This window comes from Aphis gossypii, unplaced genomic scaffold (genome assembly GCF_020184175.1).
Source record: "Aphis gossypii isolate Hap1 unplaced genomic scaffold, ASM2018417v2 Contig00251, whole genome shotgun sequence".
NCBI lineage: Eukaryota > Metazoa > Arthropoda > Insecta > Hemiptera > Aphididae > Aphis > Aphis gossypii.
Window position 1 is genome coordinate 46451 of NW_026083040.1, and position 18731 is coordinate 65181.

At 31.7% G+C, this 18731-nt stretch overlaps 2 protein-coding genes and 1 long non-coding RNA gene across 5 annotated transcripts; 1 reads left to right on the plus strand and 2 right to left on the minus strand.

Annotated features, from left to right (window-relative positions):
- Positions 1–7945: 7945 nt before the first annotated feature.
- Positions 7946–9043, minus strand: LOC126553465 (uncharacterized). The gene is made up of 5 exons (XM_050208624.1): positions 8910–9043; positions 8624–8848; positions 8508–8546; positions 8384–8431; positions 7946–8165 (listed from the first exon to the last, which is right to left on the minus strand). The coding sequence occupies exons 1-5, from the start codon at positions 8980–8982 to the stop codon at positions 8041–8043; spliced, it is 510 nt and encodes a 169-aa protein (XP_050064581.1). The 5' UTR covers positions 8983–9043; the 3' UTR covers positions 7946–8040.
- A 91-nt stretch (positions 9044–9134) lies between these two features.
- LOC126553475 (uncharacterized) lies at positions 9135–9636 on the minus strand. The gene is made up of 2 exons (XM_050208632.1): positions 9282–9636; positions 9135–9208 (listed from the first exon to the last, which is right to left on the minus strand). Exons 1-2 carry the CDS (start codon positions 9634–9636, stop codon positions 9135–9137), a joined length of 429 nt encoding a protein of 142 aa, XP_050064589.1.
- A 248-nt stretch (positions 9637–9884) lies between these two features.
- On the plus strand, positions 9885–10906 carry LOC126553466 (uncharacterized). 3 transcript variants are annotated; one of them, XR_007606552.1, is made up of 4 exons: positions 9885–10051; positions 10128–10186; positions 10239–10623; positions 10707–10906. It is a non-coding gene; the product is annotated as an uncharacterized LOC126553466 (long non-coding RNA). The 3 variants fall into 3 exon arrangements; XR_007606551.1 differs by having other exon boundaries at positions 9887–10051; positions 10243–10623; XR_007606553.1 differs by lacking the exon at positions 9885–10051 and having other exon boundaries at positions 10116–10148; positions 10243–10623.
- The last annotated feature ends 7825 nt before the right edge of the window (positions 10907–18731 follow it).

Genomic DNA, 18731 nt, shown 5'->3' on the forward strand with positions numbered 1-18731 from the left:
TAAATTGAAGGTCAGACAGTTCTAAAATTATAATGAGTATAATGTAATTAAGTAGGTATGAACTAACTACTAAGAAGGCTTTAAATACTATACGTTATTTATTACTATTGCACAAACCTTCCATTACATTTTGGGCATTATAGTATTGCCTAGGCCGATTCCCTATAGCTCTATTTTCGGCTTCTTCTAAAGCCCCCAAAAGTTCTAAATTAAAAATTTCATCGAGAGCCATTTTATTTAAAGTATAAAGAATGCGGTTTTTAATTCTTTTAAATAAAATAAAAAAATTCTTAAACGCAATTGCAGATTAAACAATAAGCGAATAAGTCAATAATGAAAACAAAAATGATAACTAATATAAGATAACAAATCGTACGAAAATGAATACGAAATATTCAATTTGTTACGTACGGGGTTGACGAACGTCGATTACGAATATTTACGTATACGTTTCGTTCGAAAAGTTTCGAGAATACGAAATTTTGAAACAATACGTAAAAATGGCGGATTACGTACATTTCCCTTACGTAGTTTTCGAGAATAGACCCCCAGATATAGATGATCTGTCACTTCCTCCCGTATTGCTGACAGCACCAACAGGTAAAGCTGCATATGGAATAAAAGGATTAACACTTAATTCCGCGTCCAAACTACCATTGAATCAATTTGCCGGATTATTACCAAAGTTAAGTTCAGATATTTCAAATACACTACGTTGTCAGTTTGCCAATGTAAAACTTTTGATAATTGATGAAATTTCCATGGTTGACATAAAAACACTGGGATACATTGATCAACGATTGAGGTCTATATTAAGAATAAATAAACCATTTGGTGACATAAATGTAATAGTGTTTGGCGATTTCTTTCAATTAGCACCGGTATTAGCAACACCATTGTACGATAGTTTTGAAGAAATATTGTCTAAATTTCCAAGTGCTGTAGAAATGTTATCGATTGAATCTATTTGGGAAACATTCAAGTTTTATGAGTTGACTGAAATAATGCGCCAAAAAGGTGACAAACAATGTGCAATAATGTTAACGTAGTTGGCCAGAGGACAGTTGGAAGAAGCTGATGTAAAATATTTCCAAAATCTTATAACCCACCTAGACATTACTTTTCAATCACAAGTAATGCATCACTGGGCTACTAATAACGAAGTCGACGAAATGAACAGGAGAGTGCTTAACTCTATGAATCAAGTTAGTTTCATATCCGAAGCCATTGATACGTCTGCGAAACGATCGGATATTGAATCTGCCAAGAAACTGCCACGACAAAAGACTATGGGTTTAGCTTTAAGATTAGTTTTAAAAGAAACAGCTAAATACATGGTGATATCAAACATTTCAACCAAAGATGGCATAGTGAACGGTGCAATCGGAGAACTCATGAAAATAAACAAAGGACAGACTGCAGGAGGTAAATAAGTTGCAAAAAGGGTTTGGATCAAGTTTAATGAGCCAGATGTGGGGTCACTAACCAGACAGAAGATAAGAGACAAACTTAAACCCGAAGGCGAACACACAGATGATATGTGCAAGTGGACACCAATTGAAATCATAAAATTAGAATTTCAACTCGGTAATGCAGAGCACCATAAAGTAACTAGAATGCAATTGCCCTTAGTGGAAGCTTTGGCATTGACGGTACACAGAATTCAAGGTGCCACATATCAATCTGTAGCATTTCATATACCCCAAAAATTCTTGAAGTGCAATATGTTATATGTAGGATGTAGTGGAGCAACGTCGGCTCAAGGTTTGCGTATAGACTACTTTCCTGTAAAGTCACCAAAACCTTCTGCAAAAGTTGATTATGAAATGTGCAGACTCAGGACACCAAGTTGTGCTCTAATTCCACGCTTTTCTAGAATTATGACACACAACATGCCACTCTCCTGCATGTCACACAATATAAGGTCTTTTAAAAAAATGAAGCTCATATTAATGCGGATATCGTTCTTTTACAATCTAAAATAATATTCTTCCAAGAAACTGATTCAAAATCAACTAACACATATACCATTAAGAACCATACTGAATGCTGTAGAATAGACAGTATACATGCAAATGGTAAAAGTGGTTCAATTTGTTTTGTTGGAGAATCCGTTAATCATAAAGAAATAACCTGCAGCACAACATTGCTTCAAGATCAAAAGAAAAACACACAATTAGAAGCAATTGAAGTTATCATTGAAATATTACCTATATTGGGATATATTCATCGCCAAATTTCCTGTACAGAAGCTTTGTGATTTCATTGAAACGGTAGCTTCCACCAAAACAATGTTATCTTTATTGGTGATTTCAATATAAACTTCAACAAACCGCAAAAACAACTAGTTCAAATATTAAAACATTTCAATTACAAAATATTGGTTGACGGTATTACTACAGATCACGGAACAAACATTGACAATGCCATTACCAATGTTGACATTGCAGCTTTGGTGTACGAGTCCCTCATAAGCGATCACAGACCTATTCTGGTTATGGACATAGATACTTTCAAGGAAATAGAAAAATATTCTGAGACTGTTGATGACCAAATTGTACAAGAAGAAGTCAAAAACAATTTTATTAATCCAAACGTTCCTGCAATCGATGGATTTCCTGTGGAAAAATCTAAAAAATTGATTAAATCAACTAAGGTCCTGAATAATAATAACTTGGACGATATTGAGTTCATACAGGTTGATAGTGACACTATTTTGGTTCCAGAAACTAAAACTAAATCAACCAAAATAGTTGATTATAATATCATAATTAATGATATTTAATTTATTCAGGTCAATAGTAATACTCTCAAAGTTCCAGAAAATTGCAACATAAGGTCAGATTCATTATTAGAAACAATAAGTGATAATGCAACTATGTCAAAAAATCCAAAAACAATAAAAATATCAAGTATTAAGAATAAAGTTGACATAACATCAAGTAGTATATTTTGTGGCTTTACTAACATTGATGGTGTATCATGTTATGCTAATTCTGTCATACAGGTTCTTTTTAATTGTCAATCTCTTGTAAATGAAATTCGCAATAATCAACTCGGACCAACACTTAAATATAGCCTACACGAATATACAAGTAACAGTGGATCACGTGATACTCGAACAATCAGAGAATATTTGGACAACGAGATAATATTATATACTTTGCAACTGCAACAAGATTGTATAGAATTTTTAGAAGCACTTATGGACCGTAGTAGACCTACATTTGAATCTTTATTTGGATTTCAAGAATTGTATACCATTCGTTGCAATACTTGTAAACATACAACAGCCAACAATGCACCTACAAGTTTGATTCTACATTTTGAGATTCCACAGCACAGATCACAAACTTTGCAAACATTATTTTGAACAAATCAAAATGTTTGGAATACATTAGACGACTACAGATGCAATAATTGTAATAACATCGGAGGTTCTGAAGATAAACATCAGATAATAGTGGCAAATGAGTATATAGTAATTCAACTAAAACTATTTATTCTAACATTTGTAAATGGTCAATTTGTTCCCAACAAGATAACAGATCTAAAACCTAGTGGCGTACCCACCTTTATTTTGGAAATTGCTGGAGCACAATACAAAACTCTAGCTGCAATATTACATAATATGGGAGAAAACACGAGTTCTGGCCATTACATTGCATACCTTTGACAAAAAACTTCCAATTGGGTTTGCGCCAATGACACAATAGTAGCAGAAAAATGATGGCCAAACAACAGCAAAGATGTATATGTTATCATTCTAAAAAGAATGTAAAAATATTTTCCAATTTTAAAAAAACAAAACATAACACAGCTAAAAATAAATTGTAAACTTATCCTGTAAGTATACAATCTGACTGTTATTGGATTCAAAAAGGAACGTGTAAACCGCCAACTATACACTTACATAATATTATGTATGAGTTGCCAGTCCCAAGCCTAGATAAAAAGCGTGAGGGTGCTAACCTTATAATAATTTTTATTTTTTAACATAAGCAGAAACCTAGATTTTATTTTTATTTAAATTATATTGAACTATATATTATTATCCTTACTTCTGACCTTAATACATTTGTGCGATAGGGCTGCACAAGAAGCCGGTGAAAACGTGTGATTATAATTACGTCTTAAAATCGATAACCCTGTGGGATGGGGAAAAGTGGACTGTATTTAAAATATAATATGGAATAGGAGCTGATAGATAAAATAATACTAAAATAATGATGATGCGAGGTACCCAAAATACAATACAATTGAACCAATCCTTTACAATAGACAAATATGACAATTTATTATAATATGCTGCAATCGAGATATTCTTACGTACTAATGTTAGTGGTGCGCGATCACAAGCCGATCGGCAAAATCAATATAATAATATGTACGTCGAGTACGACGAATAAACCAAATAAAAATAATAATACAAACACGTCGAAGACGTATGACGATAGATGATAACAAAACAAATAGTGAGCGTGTGTACGACCTGATAACGTTGATGGTTGATAGCAGGTGATAAGACAGTGATGGAGCTGTTGTCCCAAACGGGATAACACCAGTGCTACGACTATATATTACTATGACATTATATTACTCCGAACAAAAATTTTTATTGTCAACCACAACACTGCTCCGATATCAATTACTTCGAATATAAACTATAACGATATTATATTATATTACTCCGACATTTTTGCATTTTACTGATAAAGATAACCGCATGTCTACATGATGATTGATAAGTAAAAACCATGATAAATTGATAAATAATATTAATAATATTATACCTCATGGCTCATTTATATTCAGCCTATTTTCGTGGCAGTGAGCAGGGAAGTGGGCAGCATGAGCGTGTAAACACATTACTCACGCAAACCATGCTCCTCGCATTGCCGCTGCTCGACGCTCCCGTCAAGAGCGGTAAATTGAGCAGCAGGTTAATCAGCGTATTTAACCTGCTCATATTAACAATGTTAACACTCACTTCGACACTGCCACTGAAGTACTTTGGAAATTAAATACGGCAGCGCGAGAAGCAGCGGCAATGGCTGATTGTAATTGTAAATGAGGTAATATAGATATATCTATGGGATGGGTTATATAATTTATAAGTTATATATTTAATATAAGTGTATAGACATTATTAAACATTGAATAGATTTTATAAAAGTATAATCCATGCTCCACGGTGTAAAGTAGATCTTCTCAGTGTTCAGAACTTCAGAGTTTGTAAATGAAAAACAGAAGCACTTTGCACACTACACGGTGTCACAGCTAGTATAATATTAAAATTTATATTTGATGTCTTTTTTCATAAAAATGTAGAAAACATGTGATTTACTTATAATATTATCTTAATTTAGACCATGGATAAATTAGAAATTTGATATTTTAATATGTTAAATATTTGTTATGACTATTAGGCAATCTCAGTGTCATTTTTTTTCCTCAATATGACAAGGTAATAATTATAATATTTTCTTAGATACACTCTTTGTAATCATTTAAAGCTCTTCCATCTTGTATTACTAAAAATAATTTGAAACAAACAATTGCCGCTGGATCCACAAAACTTTTAATTTATATCAGATATTCTTTGATCCCAATCACATCTCATAATTTGAAATTCATTAAGCTATTTGTTATTAATATAATTTGTTGACTCCAGTTTCTATGAAAAAGTTTTAGTAAATTTGTGTTGTGTAATTTATTTCCCATTAATCTAAGACCACTTTGTCTGTGGTTGAAAAGTTATAAACAATTTTATATCCATTCATTCTATTCAGATGATGATAGAATCCATAACACATATTAATTGTGATTCGAATAAAAGCTATCTACGCCTAAATTGGAAAACTGGCATTTTATTTTTTGAAGATATTTTAGATATTACCTCAAAAAACAGGATGTACTATGTTTTTAATTCAATTATATCAATGATACTTATAGATGACATTTTCAAGAGATATTGGTTTTGAAATATTAACTTGTTTTTATTTTGTATATAAATTACATTTTGCCATATTTTGAAAAATAAAGAGCTTATAAATATAATAGATGATTTATATCTAAATTTAAATTGGTATAAGTAGATATTATATGCATAGGCAAAAATTTGTAGCCCCTTCCCCCAAACGAGGACAATTTTCTACAATTTTATTGTTTTTTTATCTATATTCTGTATTATGTTTTATTTTATTTTATATCAATCCATTCATATGATGTTGTCTTATATGTTTGATCTTGAAATATTCATTTAAGTGGTTATCCAAATTCTCATACTATGGTAACATTTTTCTAAAGTCTTAATTATGTTGTAGTTGGATTTTATGTAGAATAAGTCTATAATTGGCTTATATATAATGTGTATCTTCATGTTGCCAATACGCGGACATACAATTTTAAATTGCTATTTAGCAATGGTCTTCATGTTTTTATATATTCAGACCCTCCAAGTCAAAAGTTAAATTGCGCCTATGATGATATGAGTAAGCTTTTAACAATTGTCAACAACAAAACAAGAAGTAAATATTTGTCTACAGTCGTTTGAGCCAATCTCTATGATAGGTAGATGAAGTAATATAGTGGTGATCTTATCTCTTGGAATACGTTTTTTGTAACAATTTATTTTAACAATTAAAACTATTATCTGCTATGATGGAAGTTTGGGTAAATAGAAGAAATTCTCCTGAATAATATAATAAGAAAATATAAAAATGATATATTTATGTCAGCTATCTTAGCATTTTAATATAAAATAAATAACTAAACAAATCAAGAAATTATTAAGAAAATAAACAAAACAAATAAAAATATAATATAATATAAATATATAAAAAAAGTGTTGTAATATATAAAAAAAAATATATCTTTATATATATAATATATATTAATGAATAACAAAAAAATAATGAAATATTTTTCAATTTAAAATATTCTCAAGGTACCTTCGACCATATCACCAGACGTCACATGTGGCAGGAGGGTTGAGATGCAGCTTGCACAATACCATCCATGGCCACAGTCCGACAGTATGTATTGCGCCTGGTCTGGTACATATTGAACATGACGCATACATCCAAGACACTGACTTCCAGTTAGATCAAGTAAAGAATTGTTTGACATCCATTTACCTTTAATAAAAATTGTATATTTTAATTATAAAAAAAAAAAATCTTCAATTTACTGTATCATTATTAATATTTACCATCTCCTAGGTTAACATGCATTATATGGATGGGCTGTGTTGTGGGAAATTCTGCTTTGCAAATTCCGCACTTATCTATTGAGTCGCACACTCATCACAGCACCATCCGTGACCGCAAGGCACCAAAATGTTGGCCGACTTTACTTGGCTCCAACTTTCAAGGCAAACAAAACATCTGTCTACAGGGTCACCTTTAGAATAAAAAAGTATAAGTGAGTTTTATTTTTCAATTCTATTTAAGAGGACGTTACAGGACATATTTTGTTGTCTCCATCTTACAAGTGTGTATCATAACAAATTGTAAGCTCGATAGAACACGTTTAGCTTTGTTAGTTTAAAAAATAGATTAAATTTGCCCTCTTCTACTATTTAAAGCTAAGTTTATTGTATGGCATCTTGTAGGCTTTGCATTATATTTTAACTTTAAAGTGAGCTATGACTATTTTAATATGTGACATAAAATTTACAATTTTAAAATTAAAAATAAATATTAATATTATAACAAATACATTTTTATAACTTGCTTTAAAATTAAAATTTAATAAAAAGTCTATGAGATACTCTACAAAATAATCTTACCTTTACATTTTATGAGGTAAATTCACTCTAATTTTTAAACTAGTATAGCTAAACATGATTTTTTGAGAGTAAAATTAGGTATGTTACGCACTTCTAAGACGAAGATAACAAATATCAGTGTGTAACGTCCTCTTAATGGAAATTATTATAATAATAATAACTTGCCTTCAAATGTAGGGATATCTAAATCAGCTGCCTGGTGAGCTGGTTGAGTATTTTGTTCTGAAACTAAATGGAAAGTTATTAAGCTAATGTTTCAGTATTATAACATTTAAAATCAATCTACCGTCAACAAAAGCATCATCTATGCCAAGCTCAACTATTTCATAGACCTCTTCCTCCGCTAACGTATCATTGATATGTGGCTGTTCAACTTCAAAACATATTAAATTGTAGAATAAGTGAATATTTATTCATAATAGTTTATTTTATTTTATTTTTAAATTTGTTAGAATAATATATAATCTGTAATACAGTTACAATAAGCTTATGGGCATAGAAGAATAAATTACAAAATGTTAGTACTTGGGTGGAGAATCGCCCAAGGGTGACACTCCAACATTTTATTTATAGAAATACTCAAAGGCATACTTTCGTTTTCTGGCTGATCAATGGGCTCATTTCGGTCTTCATTATTTGCTAATCAAACAAACAAAAAAGTCATATTTTGTTAAGACAATATATTTTTTATCATATTTTATTTCTATATGCTTACCTTGAATCTGGATTGGCACCTCAATATTGTCTGTATTCCCTATAATATTTATATTTAAAGTATAGTAACTAGAGTAAATAATGTATTTTTAATTTAAATGTATAGTTGTATATTACCGAGAAGATGGCGACCTTCAATTATTCTAAGGTTACCACCTGGTTGTTGGCGCACATTTGGATGCCGGACCATTCCATGGTTTTCTGGAACTGCTGCTGCCCGTTGACGACCACGACCCCTCCTACCTCTACCAGCACCACGAATGTGGAATGGTGGCAATACAGGTGGCAGAGGCTGAAGTCCAATCATTGGTAGCTGTTCAGGAATATCTTCGAGAAGGATTTCTATAATTCCATTTTATTGTAATTTAGTTAATACACCCAATTGAATTTATATGGTACCTACCATTAGCTAAAGGGCCTATTTGCATGTCTATATACCCTCTCACCGAATAAGACACTCTTCTTAAATATGCCATTGTGTCATAGCGGCCATAGCGTATGTTCCGTAGAGCATCAGCCAAAATGCAGTTATTTGTGTCTCTGCTAGACACAAAAGATCTTCGTACCTTTAAAGTTTGATTTATTAAAATTAAAATTAATTTCAAAAATGTATGCCATATATAGTTAGTTATCTCACTTGTTGGCCATTGATTGTTTGTAATGTTTCCCTCCGTACTCTACTTTCAACCGATCGTAATCGATCTGCAAAAAATTATAAAAACCAATCAAAATTCTAGCTTTTGCCAACTATATATTTTTATTAAAATTCAATTACCGTAAAAAGACCAAACTGGGGGATGTATGCCTATGGTGGACTTAAGCATACTGTGAAAACTTTCCACAAAGTTGTTTGTACGAATGTTTACACCATAAACGGAAAACCCGGATGGACGTACTGTTGTCAACCAGTATTGTCTGACATAGTCCACTAACTGAACAATACGGTTCAGTATGCCCATACGTGTTGCCAATCTTGTGATTGCTAGAAAACCCCCAAGAATGTGGAAGTCTTCTGGCAATTCTGGCATCTGTTGTGGTGGCAAGTGTGGTAAAGACATATCTATATATAAAAAAATGTTAATATTAATGTAAGAATTTCTCATATCACTAGATCCTAATCCATCCGCCATTAATTGTTATTTCTTATTACCATTTTCAGTATTGTGGCAGCATGATGGTTTTCACGAAAAATGTCACCATGCCATGGGTCTGGACAAAACGTAAAATGCTCTGCAAACAAATAGTGCATTTGAGAATATAATTCTTTATTGACTAAGGTAAATCACAAATGCGGAAATATATAAAAATATTGGTGAACTAGAAAACTTTTTTTATACATATATCTGTTTCATATCTAGATTAAGAATCCAAAAAAATACTATACAATAATAAAAACATTAATGCACAATTTGTTATTACCTGGCAAAAATGGAACCAGCACCCGATCAATTGGCATTCTGGAATCACTATTCGTATTGCATTTCGCATGGCTGTTTCAAAAATCTGATACAATACTTACATTTTGCCAGTCAAAAATATCTTCTGGTAAATTATTTCGCACATATTGCCACAGTCCTATAGACGTTTCTGTTCTACGATTTAATAAATGCGTATACCACAGGAACTGACTTGAATTACAAATGTAAATTGAAGAAAATAAAATTTAAATAAACTAAATATGTAAGTAAATTGATTATCTAATGTTAACATATCTCTTACGACATTATCCAAGACAGCGTGGATTGTGATCAACTGCTCGGCATCAGCAGGAACTCGCGGAATAACACCAAATGTACCATCAATTGCCAAGACTCTTGCTTCACGTAGGTATGGAGCAATGTGTCGTATAAATGTCAAATTTAAAAAAATCAATCCTCCAAAAACCAATTCTTCATTGACTACGAACTCCAAGTTTCCATGGAAGAATGGTGCATTATCGTCTACTGAATAAAGTAGACGGTTTTGCCATGTTGGTGACACAATAATCTCTCCCATGGCCCTGAGATTATCTGGTGTTGGGGGATTCACACTTCGTCGCACATAGCGCATTGCCCGTAGTGCTTGCTCACGAGACACCTCTATAGCTGCATTTGGAAATCTAAAAAATTGTTATTCATGTATGAGTACATTTTGACATAATTCTAAATGAAGTATTTAAGTAATTTTGTAAATTTGTTTACCTCCTCGCTTCTTCTTCCAGAATTGTCCGTGCAGGTGTCCCCTCTGTTAAAGCACGCCGTCTCATTGCATCGTAGAATGCCCCAATCTCTATATCATGCCCTACATGATGATTGTGTGGTTGATACATTAGAATCGGACTATTTTCTGGAAATAGTGACATTGATGCAGTAGCAGTACATCCCCGTTCGTAACGCGAACATCGAAGCTGTCTATAAGGTTATTTTTAAGTATATAATCATATTAAAGTCATAAATTATAACCAGTGTACTCAATATTAATGCATTATATTTTATAAGTATTCAATACTAACCGTCGATTAGTGGATTGATGATTTTGCACATATGTGAATCCAACATCATCAGCATATACCAAGTGACCTCTGAGCCCTGGTACTCTCCTTGATGGAGCTCCTTCATTGCCAAGAAGAATATCGATCACTCTATGAGGTGACCGAGATCTCGACCTGATTCTTCCACCATGTTCATCTGATGAATTGTGTACATACATTTTTATATTGAAAAATTATAAGCAAATACTAGTTTAACATTTGTTTTAAATTTACAAATAATTTTTTTTTGTCACTAAAATTTTGAATTGATTATTGAGTAAATAACATATTTATTTTATGTATATTATAATTTATTATGTAAATTTAAATATAGAAATATAATCATTAATGATAAATTATTTTTATTAGCTCTTAATAATTAAACTAAACATTAAAGATATTTGAAAATTAATTTTAATACTATGTTACCACTGATCAAGTTCAAAAATGTTTAAATAATTATTTTGACTTACCTGCCATACTGGTAAATCTTGAAAAAATCAAACAAAATCAAACCAAAAGACACTTAACTGTTTACTTACAACTGAGTTGACGCTAATTAAGACTGTATGACATACGACTGGTGGCTTTTATAGAAAAGTGTTATCCCCCTCTTATAAATCATCACGTAATAATTTGGAATGCCAATGATAAATTCTTAAAAGTTTAAGGGGCTAATGGTTCTATAGGTACTTTAGAATATTTATACAAGCCAAGTTAACTTCTTCGAAAGGCCGAGTAGACGGAGAAAGTATACATTTGCTTGATTTCAAGAATATTCCAAAATATTTGGAAACTCGAAAATCGGAAAATAATATTTTATGGATTCTGCACTTCCAAAAACCCTAGTCTATGTAGACTGTAGAGAAATAATATGAATAATAATTCTCTAAATTGCTGCCTGGTACGAAGAAAGACGTTTCAATGTGTAGTTAATATCAACCTAAATCTAAATCTTCAGTACTTACGTATAACAAATTTATTACTTATAAACCACGAACTGGGTATACAATAATTACAGCTGTGCAATACTTGGGTAGAGTTGACTAATTCTTAGGATTCCATATTATCGTAATACATACTACGTAATTGACCAAGTTCATATGACCCAGTCATATTTTATGCAGAACATTTTACATGTCAACTGTAAATCGCGTACACGTATTCAATGTATTTTGTGGCTAATTTACCAACTGTACATAGGTACCTAGTACTACCTACCTAGAAAGATTATTCTGAGAGGAGACGGTCTGCCAGCAGGCCCGGATAGACCCGGCGAGTTACCGAGTTAAACTCGGTGGGCCGCTTAAAATTTAGACCGACTTAGTAATATATAATCGAAAATATTTGAATACCCCAAACTCTGTATTACTCTTAACAGCTCAAAAATGTATATAAATATGAATTAATGACTTTATATTATTGAAAAATGGGCCGCTAACATTTTTAGGGCTGGTTAAAATTTTAAAACTCGGTGGGCCTATACCTTCTCTATACGGCGCTGTCTGCCAGCCTAAATATATTTTATTAAATCCCTATTATAATCAGTGGCGTAGCCAGGATTATGAAAGCGAGGGGGTTACTTTCATACTTTTTAATAAAGTTTTAAAATGTGCTTTTTTTAGTAGATTCATGAAATAACCTGCGTAGACGTAAAATACTCAAAATTACAATCTTTAAAAGTTCATAACCTTGTAACTAAGTTAAGTAAACAAATTCTGATTGCATCATTGTACTTAACTCATTGAAATACATATATAGGTTCTCGAAAAAAATCAAGCTAAACTGCATTATTTCTAATGATTTCAGACGTTTATTTGAGATATTTTAAAATATTTGTAACTTTTCAACTTTTCTGGTAGAAAATATGCTTAAGCAACATAAGCTCATAAGCTTCGATGGCCGATGTATGTTTTTGAAAGTAAATTGGATTTATCTAGTTGGTACTTTTAGGAGGTCGAATTTGAAAATGTATTAAAATTGTTTGGTAACCAGCATGGTTATACCGTCCTCACTTGGATTGTATTTGAATATTTTATTAATTAAAATGTCTATAAATTTCAATAAAAAATTATTTATCCAGTCAAAAAACTTATAAATGTAATTCGTAAGTATCTATTTTAGTTAAAATATTAACGATTTATAGACACCATGATTATTTTTTATAAGTATTTTAAGATAATTGAAACTTTGAAACTTGATAAATATTTTTTTTTAAATAATAATAATACGGGCAATGGGGGGACTTCAGTCCGTTAGCCCCCCCCCTGCGGTTGCCACTGAGGCAAACCTACTGGTTACTGTTATATTTTATAAATTTCAAATGTACTATACTAAAGTCAGAATGTCAATAAAATTGTTTAGACATTTGAATAATAATTATTGTAAATATTCTCAAAATTGATTTATTGGAAGTTCTTTGGGGGGATGCACTAACTTTCCATTCTCTGGATAATTATGTTTCAAAATATAAATTTATAGATTTGTTCAACCTACTTTTTGATTTTTTCTGACAAGGCCAATCGATTATCGATGTTTTTTCAATAAGAATCTATGTACTCATTATGGTCCTGATGCTCAAACACGATTTCTTAATTTTGGCAATTGTACGTTTTGAATTTCCACCCCTCAATTCATTGACGCAAATAGGGGAGGGGGGCTTGGGGCATAGGCGGAGCTTGATAAATTTAGTTGGGGGTCTCAAGCCCCAGATTATTTTAATTATATATTTTAACCTATGTAGTTGGAAATAATCTTAATTCTTAATACAAATATTAACAAATTTAAAATAGACTAAAATATATGAATGTATTCCATGCTATATTACTATTACAATATTAATACAAATACAGAAAAAATTTTTTTAATAACATTAGAAATTGTATTTAAATGTCTTTAGACTGAAAAAACTAAAAACAACAAGTTAACATAAATGTTCTTAAAACTATACTTTAAGTGTCTTACTTCTTGTACTTAAATAATAAAATAATAAGTTACCTATGAACCATAAATTAATTTAGTGTTAACACTGTTATTCGTTACTAAAACTATAAAATAATTGAACACATTTATTAGTCATAGTCAACATAGTGAAGTTGTCGGTAGGTAATTTATTTTATATGGTTTCGGTGAACATCGACATTCGACGTATTATATGTTTATATACATGCATACGATATACCAGTATATTATTATTCATAATTCTGAATTACGAGTTTATTTACGATCGTTATACAATTACAAGTGACCATATGATTTGTTTTTTTAGGTATTTAGAAAATACATTTCTTTCAAAAATATTAATTTCATATTTCAGTTACCATAAACCTATAGTTTCGTTTTTAAAGTATGATGATGCAAGTGAAGGCCACTCAGAGCAAAATTCACTGAAGTAATTTATACACAATTATAACTAAGTATATTGTAAAAGTTATTAATTTATCAATATAGAACGAAAAAACCTTATATTTCGTTTTATTAATTTGTTGTGCCCGTCCGGGTTGTTCCGTTCGAACGTTGTTTTTCGGTAGTGTGAGGTTCAAATTTTTTAGAGAAAGTACAACAAACAATTATAAGAATTTTTATACCAATATAATTTTAAAATGAGTCGAAATATTTAGTTCAATGTACAATAAGTTAATGGTCGTCGAGACGACGTACAGTTTTAAGAGTACTGGATCGACTAACTGCGGCTCGCTCGCGGATGTCGCGTAGCTATATATTCTCAGAGCCGCCTACACATTATGCATTATCGACAAACTACAATAATATACTCTTATATTTAATACAAAAGACATATACTATATACTAAAAGCTAATGCGTACATAATAAATTTTCGCATTGTTGAAGTTTTCACTTCTGTCATGTGATCTTGGCACTCACAATTTTTTTTTTTTTTTTTTAATCTTTTTTTACGCGTAACGTCTATGGTAAGACGAAGTTAACCTAACCGTCACCCAGCGCGGCTGTACAAAAAGTGGTGGAAGCATTTTGAACAAAGGTAATAGAACAGAGTGCCGCGCGTTTTGCTATGTTCGTGAGCGGCGATAAATTAATGTCATGCCATTAATGAAAAAATTTCGATTTTAGATATTTTCCTTTAGTTACACTGAAAACCTACCTTTGTGCCAAATTTCACGTTTCTACCTATTCGGGAAGTGTCTTATAATTTTAATGACCAGTCGGTCAGTAAAAAAATTGCAAATTTTGAAATCCTCCCATTTTTAAATGGCTTAATATTAAGGGCTAATTTTCTTAGAGCTTCCTAAGCTACTCTAGATTAATCTGTGTTTTTAATTTCAAAAGTTTATCTTAAGAGGAAACAGAGATATATAGGTTACAAAACCGGGCGAATTGGTTTGTGTAAAGATACACTGGCATTGTTGGAACTTGGCGGCGCACTGCCGTGCGCTCAGATTATTATTATATTTATAATTCTTTTATTTATTTTGTGTTTATATTACTGTCATTACAGTCAACTAAATAGATTTAAGCTTACTAATGTAATAAGTAATAACTATTAATATGTTATTGAGTTCATCCCGTTTAAATTAAAATAAATAAATAAATTAATAATGCTAATATTATCAAATATGGTAATATCAATTGATATTATAGTTTATCAATGATAATAACATAATATTAATAATATCGGAGTAGTTTGATCTACTTTCGTAGTTGTATATAATCGGATAACTTGTATTCGTAGCATTTTACATTCGGAGTAATATGTTCGGAGCATTATATTATCGTGGCAGTGAACTATCGTGGCAGTAGTAGCAACCCGTCCCAAACGACGATGATACTGTTGGTCACGTCGATGAAGTGTGCGACAATGGCACTTCCGTCGAAAACGGCGAATTGGTCGACGAAGGCGCGGAGACGTCGGAACGAATATTCAAATAGGCCGGCGCGGGCAAAACTACGTTCGGCACCCGTTGTCGCGGCGTGACAACGCGGTACAAAACGACAAAACTATAACACGTCGTGGCTGACACGTTCGTACGATGTAGGGCGGACGGACGGAAAAGCACGTGGACGCGTGAGGCGGATTTCGCAGTGCGAATGTCGTACTGGTGACGACGAAATACAAAAAAAACACAATTAAGCGGCAACGACCGCGAGGCGGGTTCACTCGTCGTCGAACGGACGGGCGAAAAACAAACAAACGAAATATGTGGGTGACCACGACTTGAGGTCGCACAGCGAATAATCGGACAGGCGACGGATACAAAACAATAAGTCGTGGTGTCGGCACGGACGGCCGGAACTAAGATCGCGTAAACGCTCGTACGCGACAAGTTCGTGAGCAGCGAGGCTCGGGTGCACGGAACAAAAAAAATGGCGGTATTAACGGCGACGGCGCACCGGGTCGCGTTGGTCAGAAATACGAGGTTTTAACCCAAAAAATGCCAAGACGGCGGAGACGCGACACTTGTGTCCTAGACGGATCAGAAACGACGACAAAAAGCGATAGCGACGGGCGGCTACGGCTAGACCGCGATGGTCGAGTCCCCTCCCCGGGGGTACAAAGTTCGCTCGCACAGTTTTTGGCGGCGGAGCAGCAGGGCGACAACGTAGCGACGTAGACGATGTCGCATACGACCGCCAAATTCAAAAACAAAACTGGATTGTATACCCAACAACATTATACTATGTATGTTTGTATTCAATCCTCCAAATACAAACTTCAATTTTAATTGTGCGGTCTTAAGATTATCAACATTTATTATGTATTCACCTAGGATCATAACATATTTTAATAACTTATAGAATATCAGTTCTACAGCAAATCCTATCTTCCACTGTTAAGTATTTAGATGACTAGCCTGTATAATAAGATGTTATTTTCCATACATAATTTAAATTATACACATAGATAATAAATAATAATTATGACAAATCTATGACCACAGTCTTAGAAAATAATTCTATCTTCTAAGACCGTGTCTATGACTATACAAACTAGATATTATGGTATTTCTTTTTGTCACGGACTAAGAATAGATAGTATCCATGAAGACCATAGAGTACTCTTTATAGTTATTCTATGATGAAGACTCTAGTCTTCACGATAGTATCTTAGTCCGTGTTTTTGTGTATACCACGATTGTAGATAATATATATGGGATATCTACAATCATGCTTTGGTATACCAGGTATATCTATGATAATATAAGGTATTATGGATTATAATAACTACATGCAATGTTTTTAGAAAAATTGATTAATCATGCCTTTTGCAAATGCGTCCTAATTGAAAAATAAAATATTTGTTTCAAATTAGAATACATGGCAATATTTAAATATAATATATCCTAGACTGACAAATCATCTCCGTTCAGAATCGTTTTTCGTATACAATGATACCTATCATTGCATTCAAATGTAACCTACCCTAGTCCGAGGTCTACCCCACCTCCTAATGTACAGCAGAGCGGTACCCACTTGCCGACTTTTTTTTTATTTTTATTTCCATATTAGTTAAGTATTATTTTCTCAAAAACTTATTGAAAATGTTATACCTACTAAGATTTATGCTTTAAATGCTTTAAATTTATGAATATATAAATGTATAACTAATAAAACATGTATTTTTTGAAAATCTGAGATAGTTTCTCTACAAATTAATATTTTATTTTATTTATTATTCATCTATATAATGATTTTAAATTTGTTTTTTATGATACATTTTTCTTTTAATATATATATTTAGTTTAATTTTGATATTTTTTTTTTTGCATTTTTATGATAATATTTTTAAAATTGTCAATATTGTTTATTTTGTTATGTATGTTATACTATTATTACAACTACTATTCCATCTGATTTTTATATTGTTACGTTAAAAACTGTTATATATTTTGCTTTATTTTTTAATACCTATGTTATGAAAGTTATAATATTAAGTATTGAAATGTAATGTTTTTTACTCATTTCTGATATTTATAAGGTACCTACCTACATAATATTTATTACATTTACTTTTAATAATGATACATCTTGTATTTGCTTTTATCGCGTAATTTTGAATATTGCAGTTTGTTTTTTATTAGTATGCTTCATTTGCTTCAAACTATGATGGTTATCCTCTAATGTAGATAACTGTAATTAAAACATTAATATTCTTCAAAGATTATAGTCTGACTAATTTATCATGCTTTCAAGCTAAAAGTATGATGTAGTATAGTTATTATGCTTATTTATTATTTTATTTATAATTTATACAGGTAAATAGATCTTGTTCTAATGTATCACTTTTACTTTTAGACGTGATCACTGAACAGTGTAATGAATTTTAAAGACTAAGAATTCAGTTTTATTCATTATCAAAAAGATTTATTCACAGTAACAATAATATATGTAACAAGTTTGATACTTTTACATGTACATATAGATATAATAGTATAATAAAATATAATAATAAGAAAATGCTATATAAAATTGTTATTTCGTGGTTTTATATAATATGAACACGTGATATTAATATTCGACAAGTATACTCACAAACATGTATAAGATATAATGTGTTATTTTAATTACTCACAGTTTTGTATATACGTAATTGATGGGATATCTTATTATTCGGTAATCGTATGCCGTGCGACAGCGGCGATAGTGATAGCGACAACGGATATAAATATATATAAAGGTATACGGGTACGGTCACAGCGACAAAAAACACGTATCTATAGTGCGACGGCACGGGCAATATA

What these genes read in the sequence shown, in the direction of transcription:
- LOC126553475 (XM_050208632.1), bottom strand. Translation starts at nt 9,636, where the DNA reads ATGGCGGATGGATTAGGATCTAGTGATATGAGAAATTCTTACATTAAT. An exon ending in CCCAGTTTGGTCTTTTTACG is followed by an intron (nt 9,209 to 9,281) that starts GTAATTGAATTT and finishes AATTTTTTGCAG; the next exon opens with ATCGATTACGATCGGTTGAA.
- LOC126553465 (XM_050208624.1), bottom strand. Translation starts at nt 8,982, where the DNA reads ATGGCATATTTAAGAAGAGTGTCTTATTCGGTGAGAGGGTATATAGAC. An exon ending in TGAAGGTCGCCATCTTCTCG is followed by an intron (nt 8,547 to 8,623) that starts GTAATATACAAC and finishes TAAATATTATAG; the next exon opens with GGAATACAGACAATATTGAG. An exon ending in GGTGCCAATCCAGATTCAAG is followed by an intron (nt 8,432 to 8,507) that starts GTAAGCATATAG and finishes TTGTTTGATTAG; the next exon opens with CAAATAATGAAGACCGAAAT.